Genomic DNA, 14,762 nt, shown 5'->3' with positions numbered 1-14,762 from the left:
AAATGATGCAGGATCTCTCAGGAGGCTTGCGGGGTGGAACTGGGTGAAGGAGGACCTAATGTCACACTCGCTACACCTAAGTTGGTTCCTGTCAATTATCATAAGTGACATGATGACTTAGAAAACTGCTATTGAAGTCTGCAGAATCCTCTGAGATGACCATATTACCGGTGTAAATAAAACAAGCATCACTGGGACCCTGTGGAAGGTGTTAATCCCTGACTAATGAACTCTGTCTCTGCCAGTAGCTTCCCTGTTGCCTCCCTGGACATCTCCACCTGTGTGCGTGTGTGTGTGTGTGTGTGTGTGTGTGTGTGGAGAGAGAGGGACAGGCTCCACTCTCCCGTCCCTCAGCCTGACAGGCAGAACTCAGCCACACAATTTCACGGTTTGTGGGCAGTACACACCACTGCTTTCCCATCCCTGAGACCCAGAGACCCACAGAGTCTGTGTATGTGTGTTAGCCTGTGCATATGAACATGAACACACACACACTCACAGACCACCACTGCCATTAATACTAGAGGAAAGTAGAAATCAAATATTAATCCTTCAACGCCCACCTGGAATTGAAAAAAAAAAAGAAAAGAAAATGAGTGGACTTACCATTTTGTTATTGATTTCATGAAAATGAATTTCACAGACTTTCTCTACGATGTCTTCACTCTCAAAAGTTATGAAACCAAATCCTATGCAGAGAAACAGAGAAGGGAGGGGGAGGGAGAGAGAATGGGTTAGTGGAGAACCTTAACAAAACTCCAGTGACTAAAAGAAAATGCACCACAAGATGGAATATTATCAGGATCCAGAAACTGTGCGAGTACATCTGTGGAGATTGGCTTGGGCATGGAAGAGAACAAGCGAACAAGACAGACATTGTCCTCTTTAAATCAGGAATATGATGAAATCTGCCACATTATTAAGGGCACTCGAGGACCTCTTCTACAAAGAGAAGATGGAAAAACAGCACAAAGCTCATTTAATGAGATTCAGGGAGCTAGGGCCCAGCATCTGAATTTCATTAAATGCATTTTGTGTTCTTTTTATTGAAATCTCACTGTATAACAAGCCCTCGTTTTTATGTTAATGCAGGCCTTAGAATGAATGCGTCGTTGACAGTGGGATTTTCGTGCCATATTTATAGGATAAAAGCTTAACCCCTCTTTTAACACAAAGACAGAAAGACAAGATGGTTTCAGACTTTTGAACACAAGTGGATTGCAATGCTATCCTCTGTGTTTTGATGGCAATGCATAAAGCAATCTAGCTTCTGTATGGCTGGGGTTGAAAGGAAAACTGATATTCTATTACTTTTGCAAAAGAGGAAACTGCACAAAAGAGAAACAGTTAGTGAATAAAGCAGCAAGTGGGACTGAAAGGAGATGAGTTTCTTTTCAAAATGCCAAACACCCGACGATGAAGTAAAATCACCTCAGATTGAGCTTAAACAGCTGTCACTGCAGACAACAGCCATCTGACTGACTCCACACACACTCCACAGACAGCGCCATCAATTTATTATCATGGAACGTCAGACGATACAGTAAAAACAGTCACTTACTGAACGTGAAAAGGGACTAATGGGAGACAACAGTTCAAATATTACTTGTTGACTGAGCTGAATGATGGCGGATATTGTCCTGCGTGTACGAGTTAACGCACATCAGTGTGTTCGGAGCATCAGCTCATCGTCGTCACAGGACAAATCTCAAGGTCGAAGACTCTCAAAGAGCCTGATATCGTGCACATACTGTCAGATACTGGAAACTAGGGTCTACAGACAAAAGAGATTCGCTTTGCTCTATATTTTACACCAGGGCTGCAACTAATGATTATTTCTATCATTGATGCATCTGATGTTTATTTACTGCGTTAATATCCCACTGAAATATGTAAGAAAAGCCCCCTCACAGTGTTTTTAATACCTTGATCTGTGCAACCAAAACCCAGACATGTTCAGGTTACAAATAGGGGCGCAACGATTATAGATTTTGATTATTTATTTACAGTCTAGAATGCATTAATTTCACAACCCTACTGATGCATCACACGAGGAGCAAAAAATTGAGAACATCTCTTGCGCAGGTGTTTTGCCTTTGAGGGGATTACACCTTTTCCCTCTTTGTGTTACATTAGTTTATGTTGCACTGAAAGCTTCGTTGATTGTGAGTGACGGAAACACTCGTCGTAGCTGAGCCTTTACGGTCATGAAACCGTGACTGTCTTAAACCGCGGTTAACGATGAAAGCGGTTGATTGCAAAGCAGATAAAAAGCACAAAATATGAAACACCAGAGAAGCTGAAGCCGGCGAATGTTTCGTGTTTTTGCGCCTCTTTCTTTCAAAACAACCTGCCCATTCATTTTCTGCTGATCAAGCAATCGATTTATCGACGAATTGTTGCAGTTCTGGTCTATACTGAGGTAGTTATTCCTTTAATATCTCTGGCTCTATTAGGCCATTTCTGGCTATGTTGTGGATCAATGAACAGGACTGCTTTATGGCAATATTGGATTCCCAGGATTTTTGAATCAATGTAATAAAATACCTTCATTTGTCAGGTATTTAATTCGCTCGATAAGTCAGTTCCCATTCGGTCAGTTTGGATATAAACAGTTTGCCATACTGATCATATCACACTAATATGACAATATAAAATCATGTATTTCGGTCACCCCCGCTCGTATGCGTGCTGTTTGGTAAATATTTAGCAGCTACAGTGTCTTCATATTCACACCCGTGCAGAAGTGACAAAATGAGGTGTGCTATAATACATTAGCCTCCTAAGCAGCTTATTCTATTAATTCATCAGATCATCCAGAGAAAGACAGATTTCTTTGTTACGAGCTGCTGCTTACTAGCCAGCCTATCACAAACACTGGCATTTAAAGTCTTTATCTCTCACTCGCATCTTTCCTCTCTGCTCCTCCTCCAGCTCCTCCTCCACAAATAACAAAAGATTCTCCTCAAACCTTCTCCTCCGCTACTGACACAAGCAAGAACATATCAAAACAGCCTTGTCAAAAGAAGGGTTGGAAACCTAATGTGTGAGCTGATTAAACATGGACAACATCTAATCTGATGAGATCTTATGAGACAGAATATCAATTTCCACTGAGACGTCTCAACACTCAGTTGTGGCGACACACACGTGTGATGTGGGGGGTGGTGTATGTATGTACTGTATGTGTGTGTATGTGTGTGTTCGTGAAGGTGGGGGGGGGGGCTACACCCTCTTCTCCTGCTCACCCCACCTTCATGCCAGTGCAAGGAGCACTTTTGACAACCAACAAATCAACCGCCAGGAGTAATTTGTCACGGAGGAGTGTAGGTAGAGGGAGTGGAGTCTAGGTGGAGGGGGTTGGAGGGAGGGTTGAGGAGGGAAAGCGAAAAAAGGTGGAGATGAAAGTAGAAGGGGTTAGGAGGAGGAGGAGGGGGGGAGGAAGACAGAAAAAAGTGACAAGGAAAGAGGTTAACACACATGGCCCTTGTTGCCACACTCCTTCCTGCTGCTACAGGCAGCTCCTCCATCAACTGACAGGACATTTTCCACTGCACCATTATATCCACTGGGGTCAGGGCCAAACCACACCACCACAGACACCACCAGCAGGGCTCTTCCACCCATGACTGGATCTGTTTAAATGAACAAGAATAAGACATTTGCTGTAGTGTAAACTACTGTTGGAACGCGTCCTGTACATGTACACAAAAGACACACGCAACAACAAACATGCCTATTTTTCCTCTCTCCTCGGCTCAGCACATGACTTCTTGGTCAGTCCTCTGTGGACTGTCTGAACCTCTGGCCCTGCCATTACAGTACAGTCCTTTGCACTACTATCCTATTTTACAGACCTTACAGACAATTACAGGCCACAAAATAGCACCAACAGAAGCATTCCTCTCTCCCATCCTCGTCCTGCGGGGTGTCAGCAGAGCGATATTGTCCTCGTGTATGCCCCTTCTCTTCCAACTATCCGCACATGGCAGGAGGCCGACCTCCACGAGACTATTAAAGACTGTCAGCACTGACAGACACAAGGAGAGAGGTGTCAACACGCTCACACGCTGAAGAACCTTCCCACAGCTTAAACAATACCCTGCAAATGGAAACACATGGATGTCTGGTAGGACGGCTGATAATAGGTGTTGTGTGGCTACAGGCTGAGGCCTCTTGGCTGCACTTCCTCACACTTATTAGCGAGAAGCGGGTTTGGCCCTCATCTCGTCGCTCCACAGAATCGGCGGGGAGCCTACTTTCACGGCCTTTTACCAGCTTCATCATACTCGGTCTTTATTTCACACTCATTCCAGGTTTCTCTGCTTCTGTTTGCTTCAATGCTTTTCACCCCCCCTCCTGCCCACCCACCCCTGTTCATCCACCACAGCCCACCCCGATCTGGGAAAAAAAAAAAAGAAAGAAAAAAGGCTGAATCTGCCAGAAGCAGATAATAGAAGAAATTGCAAATTGATGCAGCAAAGTTGACTTTGACTTGAAAAGTGGTGTCGCAGCTTTAAAATTAAGAGACTAAACGGTATTCCTAATGTGTTCACCACTAATGTAAAGCGCATTTAAATTCTCCTTTCGATGCCTGACATGACTTCCATATGCAAGTCAGATTTTTATGAAAAACATATACTTAAAGGAAATTTTAGAAGCCATGCTGACATTGGGTTACATGCTCATTACTAGTCTTTTCTTTCAAGGTGTTTTTCACACCTACATATGAGCTGGTAGGAGTAGAAGTGGTTGTAGGAGGAGCGTTATTATCTGCTGTGCTTTTAGTTCTTGTAAAGATCTGGTAATCTTGAACACGAGGCACGAGCTGATATAAATTTACACCTGCTATGGGTATCAGGCATCCCCCAACTCCCTAATGACTGCAGCTAAATATACTGCAATAAGAATGTAAAGCATATATGTATTATCAGTGATATACTCAGCATAGACTTGCCGTTCATTACCCACACGTTTCTAGGTCATTATGAAGCATTGAACAGGAAGTGTCTCAGTTAAAGTACTGTTATATTTCAGCACAAAATGGCTCATATTCCAGCATGTACAATAATAACTAATGCCAATTTTAGGTGATAAGCATTATTTGAGTTGCTGCAGCTTCCTAAATATCCAAAAACCATAAACGTGTATATCTAATGCTTTGAAAATAGGGGCTACATATTGCATCTAATGAGAAGAGCCTGCTGCTGAGCAGCTCAGACTACTGGTCCCGTCAACACAGAGCGAGGAAGTGGGGCAACCTGGAGAAAGTGTCAGACGTGTCCTCTGGGACACAGCCCCCCGATGAGCGAAGCACGTGTGCCCGTGCACAAACATAGAATACACACACGTGTGCATACATGCTCACATACATACTTACTTATATACTATATATACACTTAGCTGCTACGTCACCTACAGCTACAAATGCTCCTCTCATATGTCCCCCCCCTTAGTGATTTGTTTATCCTGCCCTAATTATGCATGATCAAACATTCACCTGTCCAATCAGGAGCACGTCTAGAGAGGCTTCCTGCACTCCCTGTCTTTGTCTGTGTGCCCCAGCCTCCCAGCCCCATCTCCTTGTAATGCAGCGAAGCAGACAGAGGCAGTCCGAACACCCATGGCACAGTTAGAGGCCTTTGATCAGTATTTCCGTCTGCTATTACTAGAGATCCAGAGCCCCGGGCGTTAATCCTCTGTTTAATACAGTTAACGCCACAAACTCTCTAACAGCGCAGGGCACATGTAGCAGAAAATAGAATAGAGGAAAGAACACATTTGAGGTGATACTGTCACTAGAAATGTGCTTTCTTCATTAAAAAAGTGAATACATTAAAAAGAAAGGTCTGTTATACAAACTTCCCGTAAACTGACGAATCAGCACTGTGAAAGTATTGAGAAGGTCAACGGTTGAAGGCAAAACAAAGTTTGAAAATCTATGAAATTTGATTCAAATTCAGTTTGCGAAAAGTGTAATAAATCAATCCACTGAAGGAGGAAGAGCTCCAAATAATTGTTGGACAGAAAGGCAAATCGTGAGAAATAAAAGAAAAAAAGAAGGAAGGCTAGGAAGGAAGGCGTCTCCCGTCTTAACACTTGGAACAGAAATAACAGCTGTCAGCTGTTCTGTAGGTTTTGTGGCATATATAAAAGATAGTTTATGTTGCTTTGGTACATGTAGGCTGATCTAACATCCTTATAATGTTTAAACAAATGCAAACCCGAACAAATCATTTACTCTGTGAGCCGAGTCTAAGTATGAGTGTCTGTATTCCACATGCATTAAATAAATATACAGCCTTTTTGCTATATTTATATCCTATCAGTGCAGAAGTACATCGTGTCAACCAGTACATATTTAAGGATCAACCTATCAGCTCTTATTCCAGCTGACACCAGCTGATAAATCTCCTAAACAAATACATGTGAGTGCTTTAATGCATGAAACATCCGCGGGGGAAAGTAAAGATAGACGATGTAAAACCAATCCCTGAAGTGTACAGTACACAGAGCCATGAGCACTGTTTCAGACAAGACAACATTCACAAGATAAGACTACTTGGGATGTTGTTGCTTTAGCTGTAAGATCACCCCATGAATACATTCTGTTTTTTTATGCATTCCTCCTCCCTGTATTGTTGTTGTTGTTGTTGAAAGATATGTCTGGATTCCGAGGTTCAGAATTGGAGTTGGTTGGTGTAATGTGTATGGCAGACTACCACAGAGGGAGCGAAGGTGAGCCATGGACAGATGGCAATATGTGATAAAGAATCATGAAAGATCTTGTCAGTGACAAGTGGTGTTTGCATTCAACATATTCTTGTTTCATTTGTTGCACAAATATTATGCCAATCAGAAGGAAACTTTATTTATCTGGACTTTTCATATGGACTAGATTGAAGTGGTCCCTGACAGTGATGATCACCACAGACGGTATTCATAAGGCTGCGTTAGAACCTGTAAAAGACTCAACTATCATGGTTTGGTTCAAGGAAATGGACAAATAAAATGAATCCATAAAACAAATACCTACAAACACACAAAGACGAGACCTAAAACCACAAAAAGCATCTGTGTGTGACAGAATTACCCATCTTAGCAACAATACAAAGCACTTAGCCAAGCAGCAACCTCCGCAGTTCCTTGCACGGCCACTTGAGACTGGCTACAGAACGAGTCTGTGCAGGTATTAAAATGTCCAACTTTACAGTGGAAATAAACAGTGTGGTACAAAAAACAGTTTTGATCCAGCTAATTTCCCCATCCATGATAACTGTACTGAGTCTGACTTATTAATTTTTTTAAATTCACCCATTCAAACAAGTTATGCAGAATTAACAGCGTTGTCATTTAGCATGCCTCAGGTCAACTGTTTTAAATTATCCAAGAGGCGGAAAAACATGGCAGCAGCCACTTATTGAGCTTATTGTGAAACCTACTGTATAAGTGACGTCATGGATTTGACCTCCATTCTTTATACTGTAATTGGTCTTAGCTAGTTGAGTCCTCGAAATATGTGGTTCCCTAAAAAGGACATTTTCTAATCTGAAGTGGTTTAGTATGTTGAGTAGAAAATGTTTCTTTTGCTATCTTCTTCTTCTTTTGGTTTGCACAGTGTACAGCATTGTCAACCCTCAATTTGACCAAAACATACAGTTGTGTGTAGGTGGCTGTATGAGCGAACGTCAGGGGGTAGAGTAGAAAAACAGGCTTAAAATGTGCCCACAATTACCACACATGGCGTTTTAATTTTAGCAGCTCTGAGGCTTTTAGAAGCTGGAACTTATTAGTTGAGACAACATTTTAAAAGGACAACTCATTACTGATTACTGAGAAATGTCACAAAGGAGCTTTTATTAAACAGAATGAAATAAAGCATCAGGCCAGAGAACAATTAGACAGAAACAATGTGACTGTAGATTGATGTAATTAGATTTCAATGTGATGGTTGTTTTCTTCACGCTTGGCCCTTTATCATTTTACGATGCCCCAGTGAGTTTGCACTTATCAGTTCATTTGGACATCTTTTCTGAAATTCTGGCCGATCAATAGCATTTCTGAATTTCTGAAAATTGGAAATAGGACCTCCAACACTAAAAACCTTTCCTAGCCTTTCCTCATTTTTAATTTTTAAAAATGATTCTATACCAGGATAAAATGCAACATGCTTTCTTAAAATGTAGTGGCAATAACTGCATCTACCCACCTACTTTAAGACCACGATAAGAGACTGTATGGATGTTTCAATTGTATGCTTTTACTAGATGGTTATAGCAACATACAATATGTCTGCTTCCTCTGCATTTTCTGCAGAGCAACTGGGCTCAGCATGCATGCTGAGGGAACTAGTTTGTCTGTGCCTCTATGTAGGTCAGCTTTCAGAGTTGGCCATCAATTTCCACTGTCCTACTTAAAGAGACACCCCATCTCCATACAAACACACACACACACACACAAACAGGAACACACACATTTAGAACATTTGTATTACATATGATGAATGTAACCTGGACTCGCACCACCTCAATTTGCTTTTGCTCTAATTAAAAAAACACACTTACTTGTCTTAACATTGTCCTTAACCACAGTTGCAACACAAATGTTGGTTGTCAATACATGCCCAGTCGTATAGTGGTCAGTGGAAATCTAAATAGCAACACAGAGTGTGTACTTGTGAAATGAATGCAGCTCTCTCCACCTCTTCAGTATACTTTCGAGCATGTTGTAATACAGAAAAGACCGTCATTAGTGCCAACCAGTGTACCCATAAGTGTGAAGTTCTCCCCTCCAATACGATCACAGGGCTACTCTACCTCAATGGAAGCAATTATCCATAGAGAAGGTGACTAACTACCCTTTTACTCACTAACACCCAGACAGCAGGATAGAGGCAGTAAGCCATAAAGAGCTAAAATGAGCACTTGATGAAAAGTCAAAGAAATCCAAGAGAGAAAAAAAACAAAAACACACAGGAAATATAATTTGGATTATTTTGAACTGCACTCTCAATGGGCTACAAAGACTTCACTGAAATAAAAAGCAGCATGGCGAAACAACAAACATGTTTCCGCAAGGAGAACTGCAAAGTGGAGTAACTGATTACAGCAGCGGAAATGTGGTAGGGACGTTTACCTCTTTTACCCAAAGGTGGGCTGCCGGGGGAGCTGGGCAAGTGCACAAGTTCTCATCTGTGTGATCGGATGAAAGAAAATCATCCTTCAGGTCAAACCTGACAAAGATCCCTCTATCCATTTGTAAAGCAACCACAGCAAAGGACTTGACCTGAGGACTGAGCAGCCTCCTTAAAATCAGTGTCTCTACGGAGAAAAATGGTAAAATACCAAACTCTATGGGCCGAATTTTAGACTTTTTATCAGTAAAGACGCACTGGTAGAAATGGTAGTAAAGGACATGGATCTTTTACTAAAGAATAAAATAAATATGTAATATAGTATCACCTTGCTATGTCGTTAACAATGATAAACTTTGGACATTTTTTTACTTGATACAGATCAAGTGAACAGCCTTTCACAGAAGCAGTTTTTAGCTTTTACGTCAAAGTGCATGTCCATTTATTACCGCAAAGCCTCGCTTGAGCTGTGAGCAGTGAAAGTGGATGTTCTGGAAAAGAGTAGAACGGTGAGTGGGAACCGAGGGGCATGAAAGCAACGCTGAAAGTGAACTGGAGTTATCCTCCAAAGCTGAGTAAATTGTTGACAAAAAAGAGCTAACACAACAATCATATGGAAGTGGTTTGGATATCTCAAAAGTGACAAAGCGCTTAGATAAGATGCTCTGAAAAATATGCTGTCGGATGGAGCCAACCAAGACGGGAAACACAGCAACTCTTTTCTGTCACCTGAAAAAGGTACCAGTGACAACACCAAGAGACAGAAACCAAAAGTTAAGTTTGGAACGTCCAAGGCAAACTAACTTATATTGTTAAGGCACATCAAGCATGTTTGCAATGGTACATTTACATTTAGACGTTATTTAATCTTTAGAACATACTTTGTGATAAAATACATATATAAATGTAGAGTACATGTAGAGTACATGTATAAAGCTCAGGTATAATAGAAAATACTTGCTCACCAATGAGTACCTCTTGCAGCACAAAATTATTTCCTGACCTGGTTTAGACATTCTTGGCCATTTGGTGAGTCATTTTCATTTTCGTGCGCTGCTGTGATTGCCACAGTTATTTCAAATCTATTAGACGAGTAGCATCGCTGGATGAGAGGTTAATGATTAATCACAATATATTCAGTTTCATATTCCACTTCACCCAAACCCAGAGAGTGAAGTGCACATTTCTGAACAAAATGTACTTTAGATGCATCCTCATTGTCCTTGCACACATGACCTAGCACTTTGCCACGGTGATTGTACCGTGAAACTAGAGCTCCGTGTGGGATTTTTATGACTGTGAAAACATGTTCATGCAAGTCCCTGAGATTTAGAACTGGACAGAGGTGTTGGATTCCAGAAACACATGTTGGTAACTCAGAGCTTAACACTGACACTTAATCAGGACAAATACAGTAACTATTTTTGCAGCCTGTGGCAATTAGGTCATGAGAATACTTGGGCGGATTCCCAGTAAGCTCGGTCCAATTGGGAAAGGAAAAACTGCTCTCTCGCTCTCTCTCTGTAAGTTTCTTTCTCTCTACATTTATAATATCTCACAACAAACCTTCTCTTGGCACTTGCTCGGTGTGTGGATGATGATTGGGTTACCTCTACCTGGTGGAGCCTCCCTACAACATTAACATCACCCAGTAACACTTAGGAAACGGCACAGAGGTTGCTGCTGTTCTTTGGGTTTTGAAACACTAATTACATTAAAACATGTAAAACTGACTGTACTTCAGCTGGTTTTGGAGTACTTGTAATTTTCATTTGCATGCATTTTCTTAATGACCAATTTAACAAGGTTACAAAACAGACCCATGGACCCAAAGTGTGCATGATTCCAAAGAGAGACCGGAGGACACTTAGAATATGCCCGAAATAGAGCCATGGATAATTAGACCGGACCCAAAATACGGTTGACCCAAGCAGACCGAATATAGAGAAAACACCAAATTTGGCAGCACCATGATGCACCACCAATTAATGAGCAGCAGTGCTCTAAAAAAAAAAAGTACCAATACATGTAATTACAGAAACGGAACGCGACCCGATTAGGCCAAATATAATTTGGAACTGGGTGGACCCACGATGACATCTACCCTGCAGCACATGCTCGTAGGAGTATACGGTCAGACTTTAGTTTTTGTTTTCTGAGCTAATTAGAAATATCCTCTTCTGTTGTTTGTTGAATTTCTCACCTTGGCCTGACTGAAATCACTGTGAACCTAATCTAATCGATGAAGGGACCTCTATCCATGATAAGGTGATGGAAAAATTAATGTTCTCTCTTCTGGAGTAATCCAATTCTGGTGGCTAATATCCATAGCACAAACACACATTCCCACACACATAGAGAGAAAACAGAGGCGATGGCCATGTGGGGAAAACAGACACAGAGCTCCTCAGCTTTAGCCACTGTTATCCCTCCATCTCTTCACGATGCCACTGTGCTTGCCTGGAGACATATTGTATCTGCGTAGACTAAGGCTTCATCTCATATAATGAATACACAGCGTAAGCGCTACAGATGAAGAGTACCAAGTACAAATACAAGGTGAGGCAAAGACTGCTGAGGGTAAGACAGTAAGCCGGCAAGACGAGTGGTTTGAATATGAGTTACGAAATTGGGCAAAACCAACCTGAACATAATTGCTCACACTGATAGAATTTCTTTAGTACAAATGGAGTATTGGTGTAATGAGATCCAAAGGTTTGAACCACAAGAGGATTCTTCATTCAAGAATGTCAGACTCTTTTGTGCCAAGCAATAGGCCGAGCTTAATAGATGTCTCAATTTCTATCACATACAGTAACAACCAATGCGGGGAGGAGGCGGTGGGATGTGGGGGCAGGAGCCTTTCCGAAAGGCTTTGAGGCAGCGTGATGAATTTCTTTTGAGGTGTGAAGCAACGTGGGACTTGAAATGAATGAAACAGATATGCACCTTTTGTGTTTTCTGACCTATTGATATAGATATCAATTTCATTAAACTCAATTAGCATTTTCTCATTCCTGACGAAAGTGACGAGAATCAGAAAAAAGGAAGGGAATAAGAAGGAGCGAATGAGCGCGGAGAGATGGAAGAGCAGATCACTCTGAAGTTTTGTACGCGGAGAACAGTTTTTGGACTGAATAGAAAAGCTGGCAGGATGTTGTGGATGCCAACACCTCCCACCAGAGCCTCTACAGGGGAATTCACTCAGGGACTAAAAGCATTTAATCAAAATAATCCTCTGCAAACAACAAGGCTTTAAAGCACTGAATTACGTGCAAGGGGGTTGCAAAGGAAAATTGATTTAAGTGAATTAGGCCTCTCATTGCCTGCATGGCCAGATTGTTATTAATATTTAAGCATGGGGTATATTTAAAGGCGTGACACAGTAGCAGTTCATCTGAAATGAAGAACACTGATGATGCCACTTTGCAGAGGCCCATTACCATTTAGTAGAGATTGCTTTCATTGAGTGAGCCAAATGCTTAGAGGCGGAACTGCCACTTGTGTTTACTTTACAGATGCCGTTATGGTGTTACGGTAAAGAAGAGTACTGTTCTCAAAGAAACCCTTTCCCCATTCTCCACGTGTGCGTGCTCACATAACACACACACACACACACTCACGCCGGCGCTCAAACCATGACTTCATGGACTCTTCAAGCGATGCATGATGATGTCATTCTGATACTATTGACCCTTGTAATCAAGGCAGGCTTCGCCGCTTCACGAACACCACTCTTTCATCAAACGTCTCCCCCTCTCTCTCTGACACACACTGGCACGAAATTAGAGCTGTGGGGTGCTCAAAGTACAGCAGCATAGTTCAATTGCAGACAGAGTCTGTTTGCAACATCCAGGCTTGGTTTAATTGCTTACTTGCACTATAATTGGGTATATAATCAAACGATAAACTGAACACAACACAGCGTCTTCATAACTTGAGAATATCCTTTCATCAATGCCTTTGGGCAGTGATTAGCATACTGTAGATGCGAAAGCTCCATGGACGACCGCTGCCTATTCATGTCTTTGCTGAAGTTATTTCATCTCATTGGTTTGTGTTTAACGTTTATGTCAGCTCTACCAAAGGAGCACCTGAAAAGGTCATGATCTCACATTAGCATAGATACAAAAGGCCAACCCTAAGAGGTCATAACAAATCTACTGTCTCTCAAAGCTCTGGGACGTGTGTAGAGTATGTTCTACATGCAGATGAGTTGGACTGCTCAGCTTTCGGATGAGGTTTTACGAGACCTGGGCCACTCAGACCGCACCCTCTTTGCTTCAGCTGTTCACAGCCTCGGAGGTTCCTTGGCCATTGTTGTGTTATTACATTAGGTTAAAGTACACACAAATAATGTACATGTATGTGGGAAAAGCCGAGACCTGCCCTATTGTAACGCAAGACCTCACAACAATCCATGAAGGTTGTCACATATTCTGCTGTCCTATATCACAAAAATGTGGACATTTTTGGCCCCCAAGTTGGCACATCCTGTTAACTCTACAATGACGTCCTCTTCTTCCGTCTGAAAACTGAATTCTTACAGTTATGTGGGTTGGCGTTTGCCTCCCATGATCAAGCAGTCCACAGAACTCTAACGAGTGATACCAGACGAATAAAGACCAACTGATTGTAACAATACAAACCCCGTCCAATGTGTTTCACCATAGGTGTGGTCCATGATTATCGAAAAGTGCTTCCGCACTCACTCACTTAAGCCCTTGGTCAACCACCCACACACATGTTAAGCCACACTCTGGCTACACTTATAGAACTGAAAAGACTTTGCATTTCTCTCTCTTCCCCTCTCTGAAATTTCCTTTTAACTCAGCCTCTTTGCAGAAGGGGAGCTCATTTCAATCTCAAAGCTGACATCTGTGGAAGCAATGCAAGCTCTAAATGAGTGGATTTTATCCTGTGCAACAAGGCTAGAGCACAGGAAGTATTCACGCGAGAAGCAGGGAGAGAGGGAGCAAGCTGAACGAGAAAGAAGAGGCAGAAGGGGGAAGAGCAAAAAAGGCGACAAAAAAAAGAGAAAAGATTCTGTGACCTCCTCTTCTATCTTTCCATCTGCAGCAGCGCAACTCTTAGCTCATGCAGGAGTAAAGATGACAGAAGAGGGAAGGGGGAAAGGAACAGCTTTACCAGATAGAAGGTATACATGTTTATTCATGCAGTGAAACAGCTGAGGTATTGGAGTGAGCTTCAAAGCAGAGGATGGCTTCACGTCCTGCATGGCCTTCTCCTCTGGCTAGGCTTCCAGTATTTGGCCTTTGAGTAAGGGGCTGATCAATCCCCCAGCATGCTGCCAGGCTCTGGACCCCCCTCCCATTACCAAGAGGCTGCTCTTTGAACAAATCCTGCCAGGGGTCACTCTCCATGCGCTTCATCATCTTAAAGGTCAGACTCAACAAATGGCATGGAAGACAGTTCTGTCCCTGGCCATGAAACCCATAGCTGACCAACCACTAAGAGCGTCTGCAGCCCAGGACAACATGCAGACTGGGCTGCCGCTGTCAGACTTGACTGGACAATTGATTATTTCCATTCAAAAGTTGTATACACTTTAGACAAAAAGACACAAGTTGAGAAAAAGAGAATGCAAATCAGTGCGTGATTCCATCAA

General features: G+C 42.2%; 1 protein-coding gene across 7 annotated transcripts in view; it reads right to left on the bottom strand.

Annotated features, from left to right (window-relative positions):
- Positions 1-14,762, bottom strand: part of LOC104934384 (RNA-binding protein Musashi homolog 2) — a 235,498-nt gene that overhangs the window by 64,178 nt on the left and 156,558 nt on the right. For all 7 annotated transcript variants that reach the window (XM_019268787.2, XM_019268784.2, XM_010750052.3 and 4 more), the window contains exon 8: positions 607-689. In XM_019268787.2, coding sequence (XP_019124332.1) covers positions 607-689 — 83 coding nt within the window. The remainder of the gene's footprint in view (positions 1-606; positions 690-14,762) is intronic.

Source organism: Larimichthys crocea, chromosome XXII, assembly GCF_000972845.2.
Source record: "Larimichthys crocea isolate SSNF chromosome XXII, L_crocea_2.0, whole genome shotgun sequence".
NCBI classification, from domain to species: Eukaryota; Metazoa; Chordata; class Actinopteri; family Sciaenidae; genus Larimichthys; species Larimichthys crocea.
This window is presented reverse-complemented; position numbering and strand designations above follow the sequence as displayed.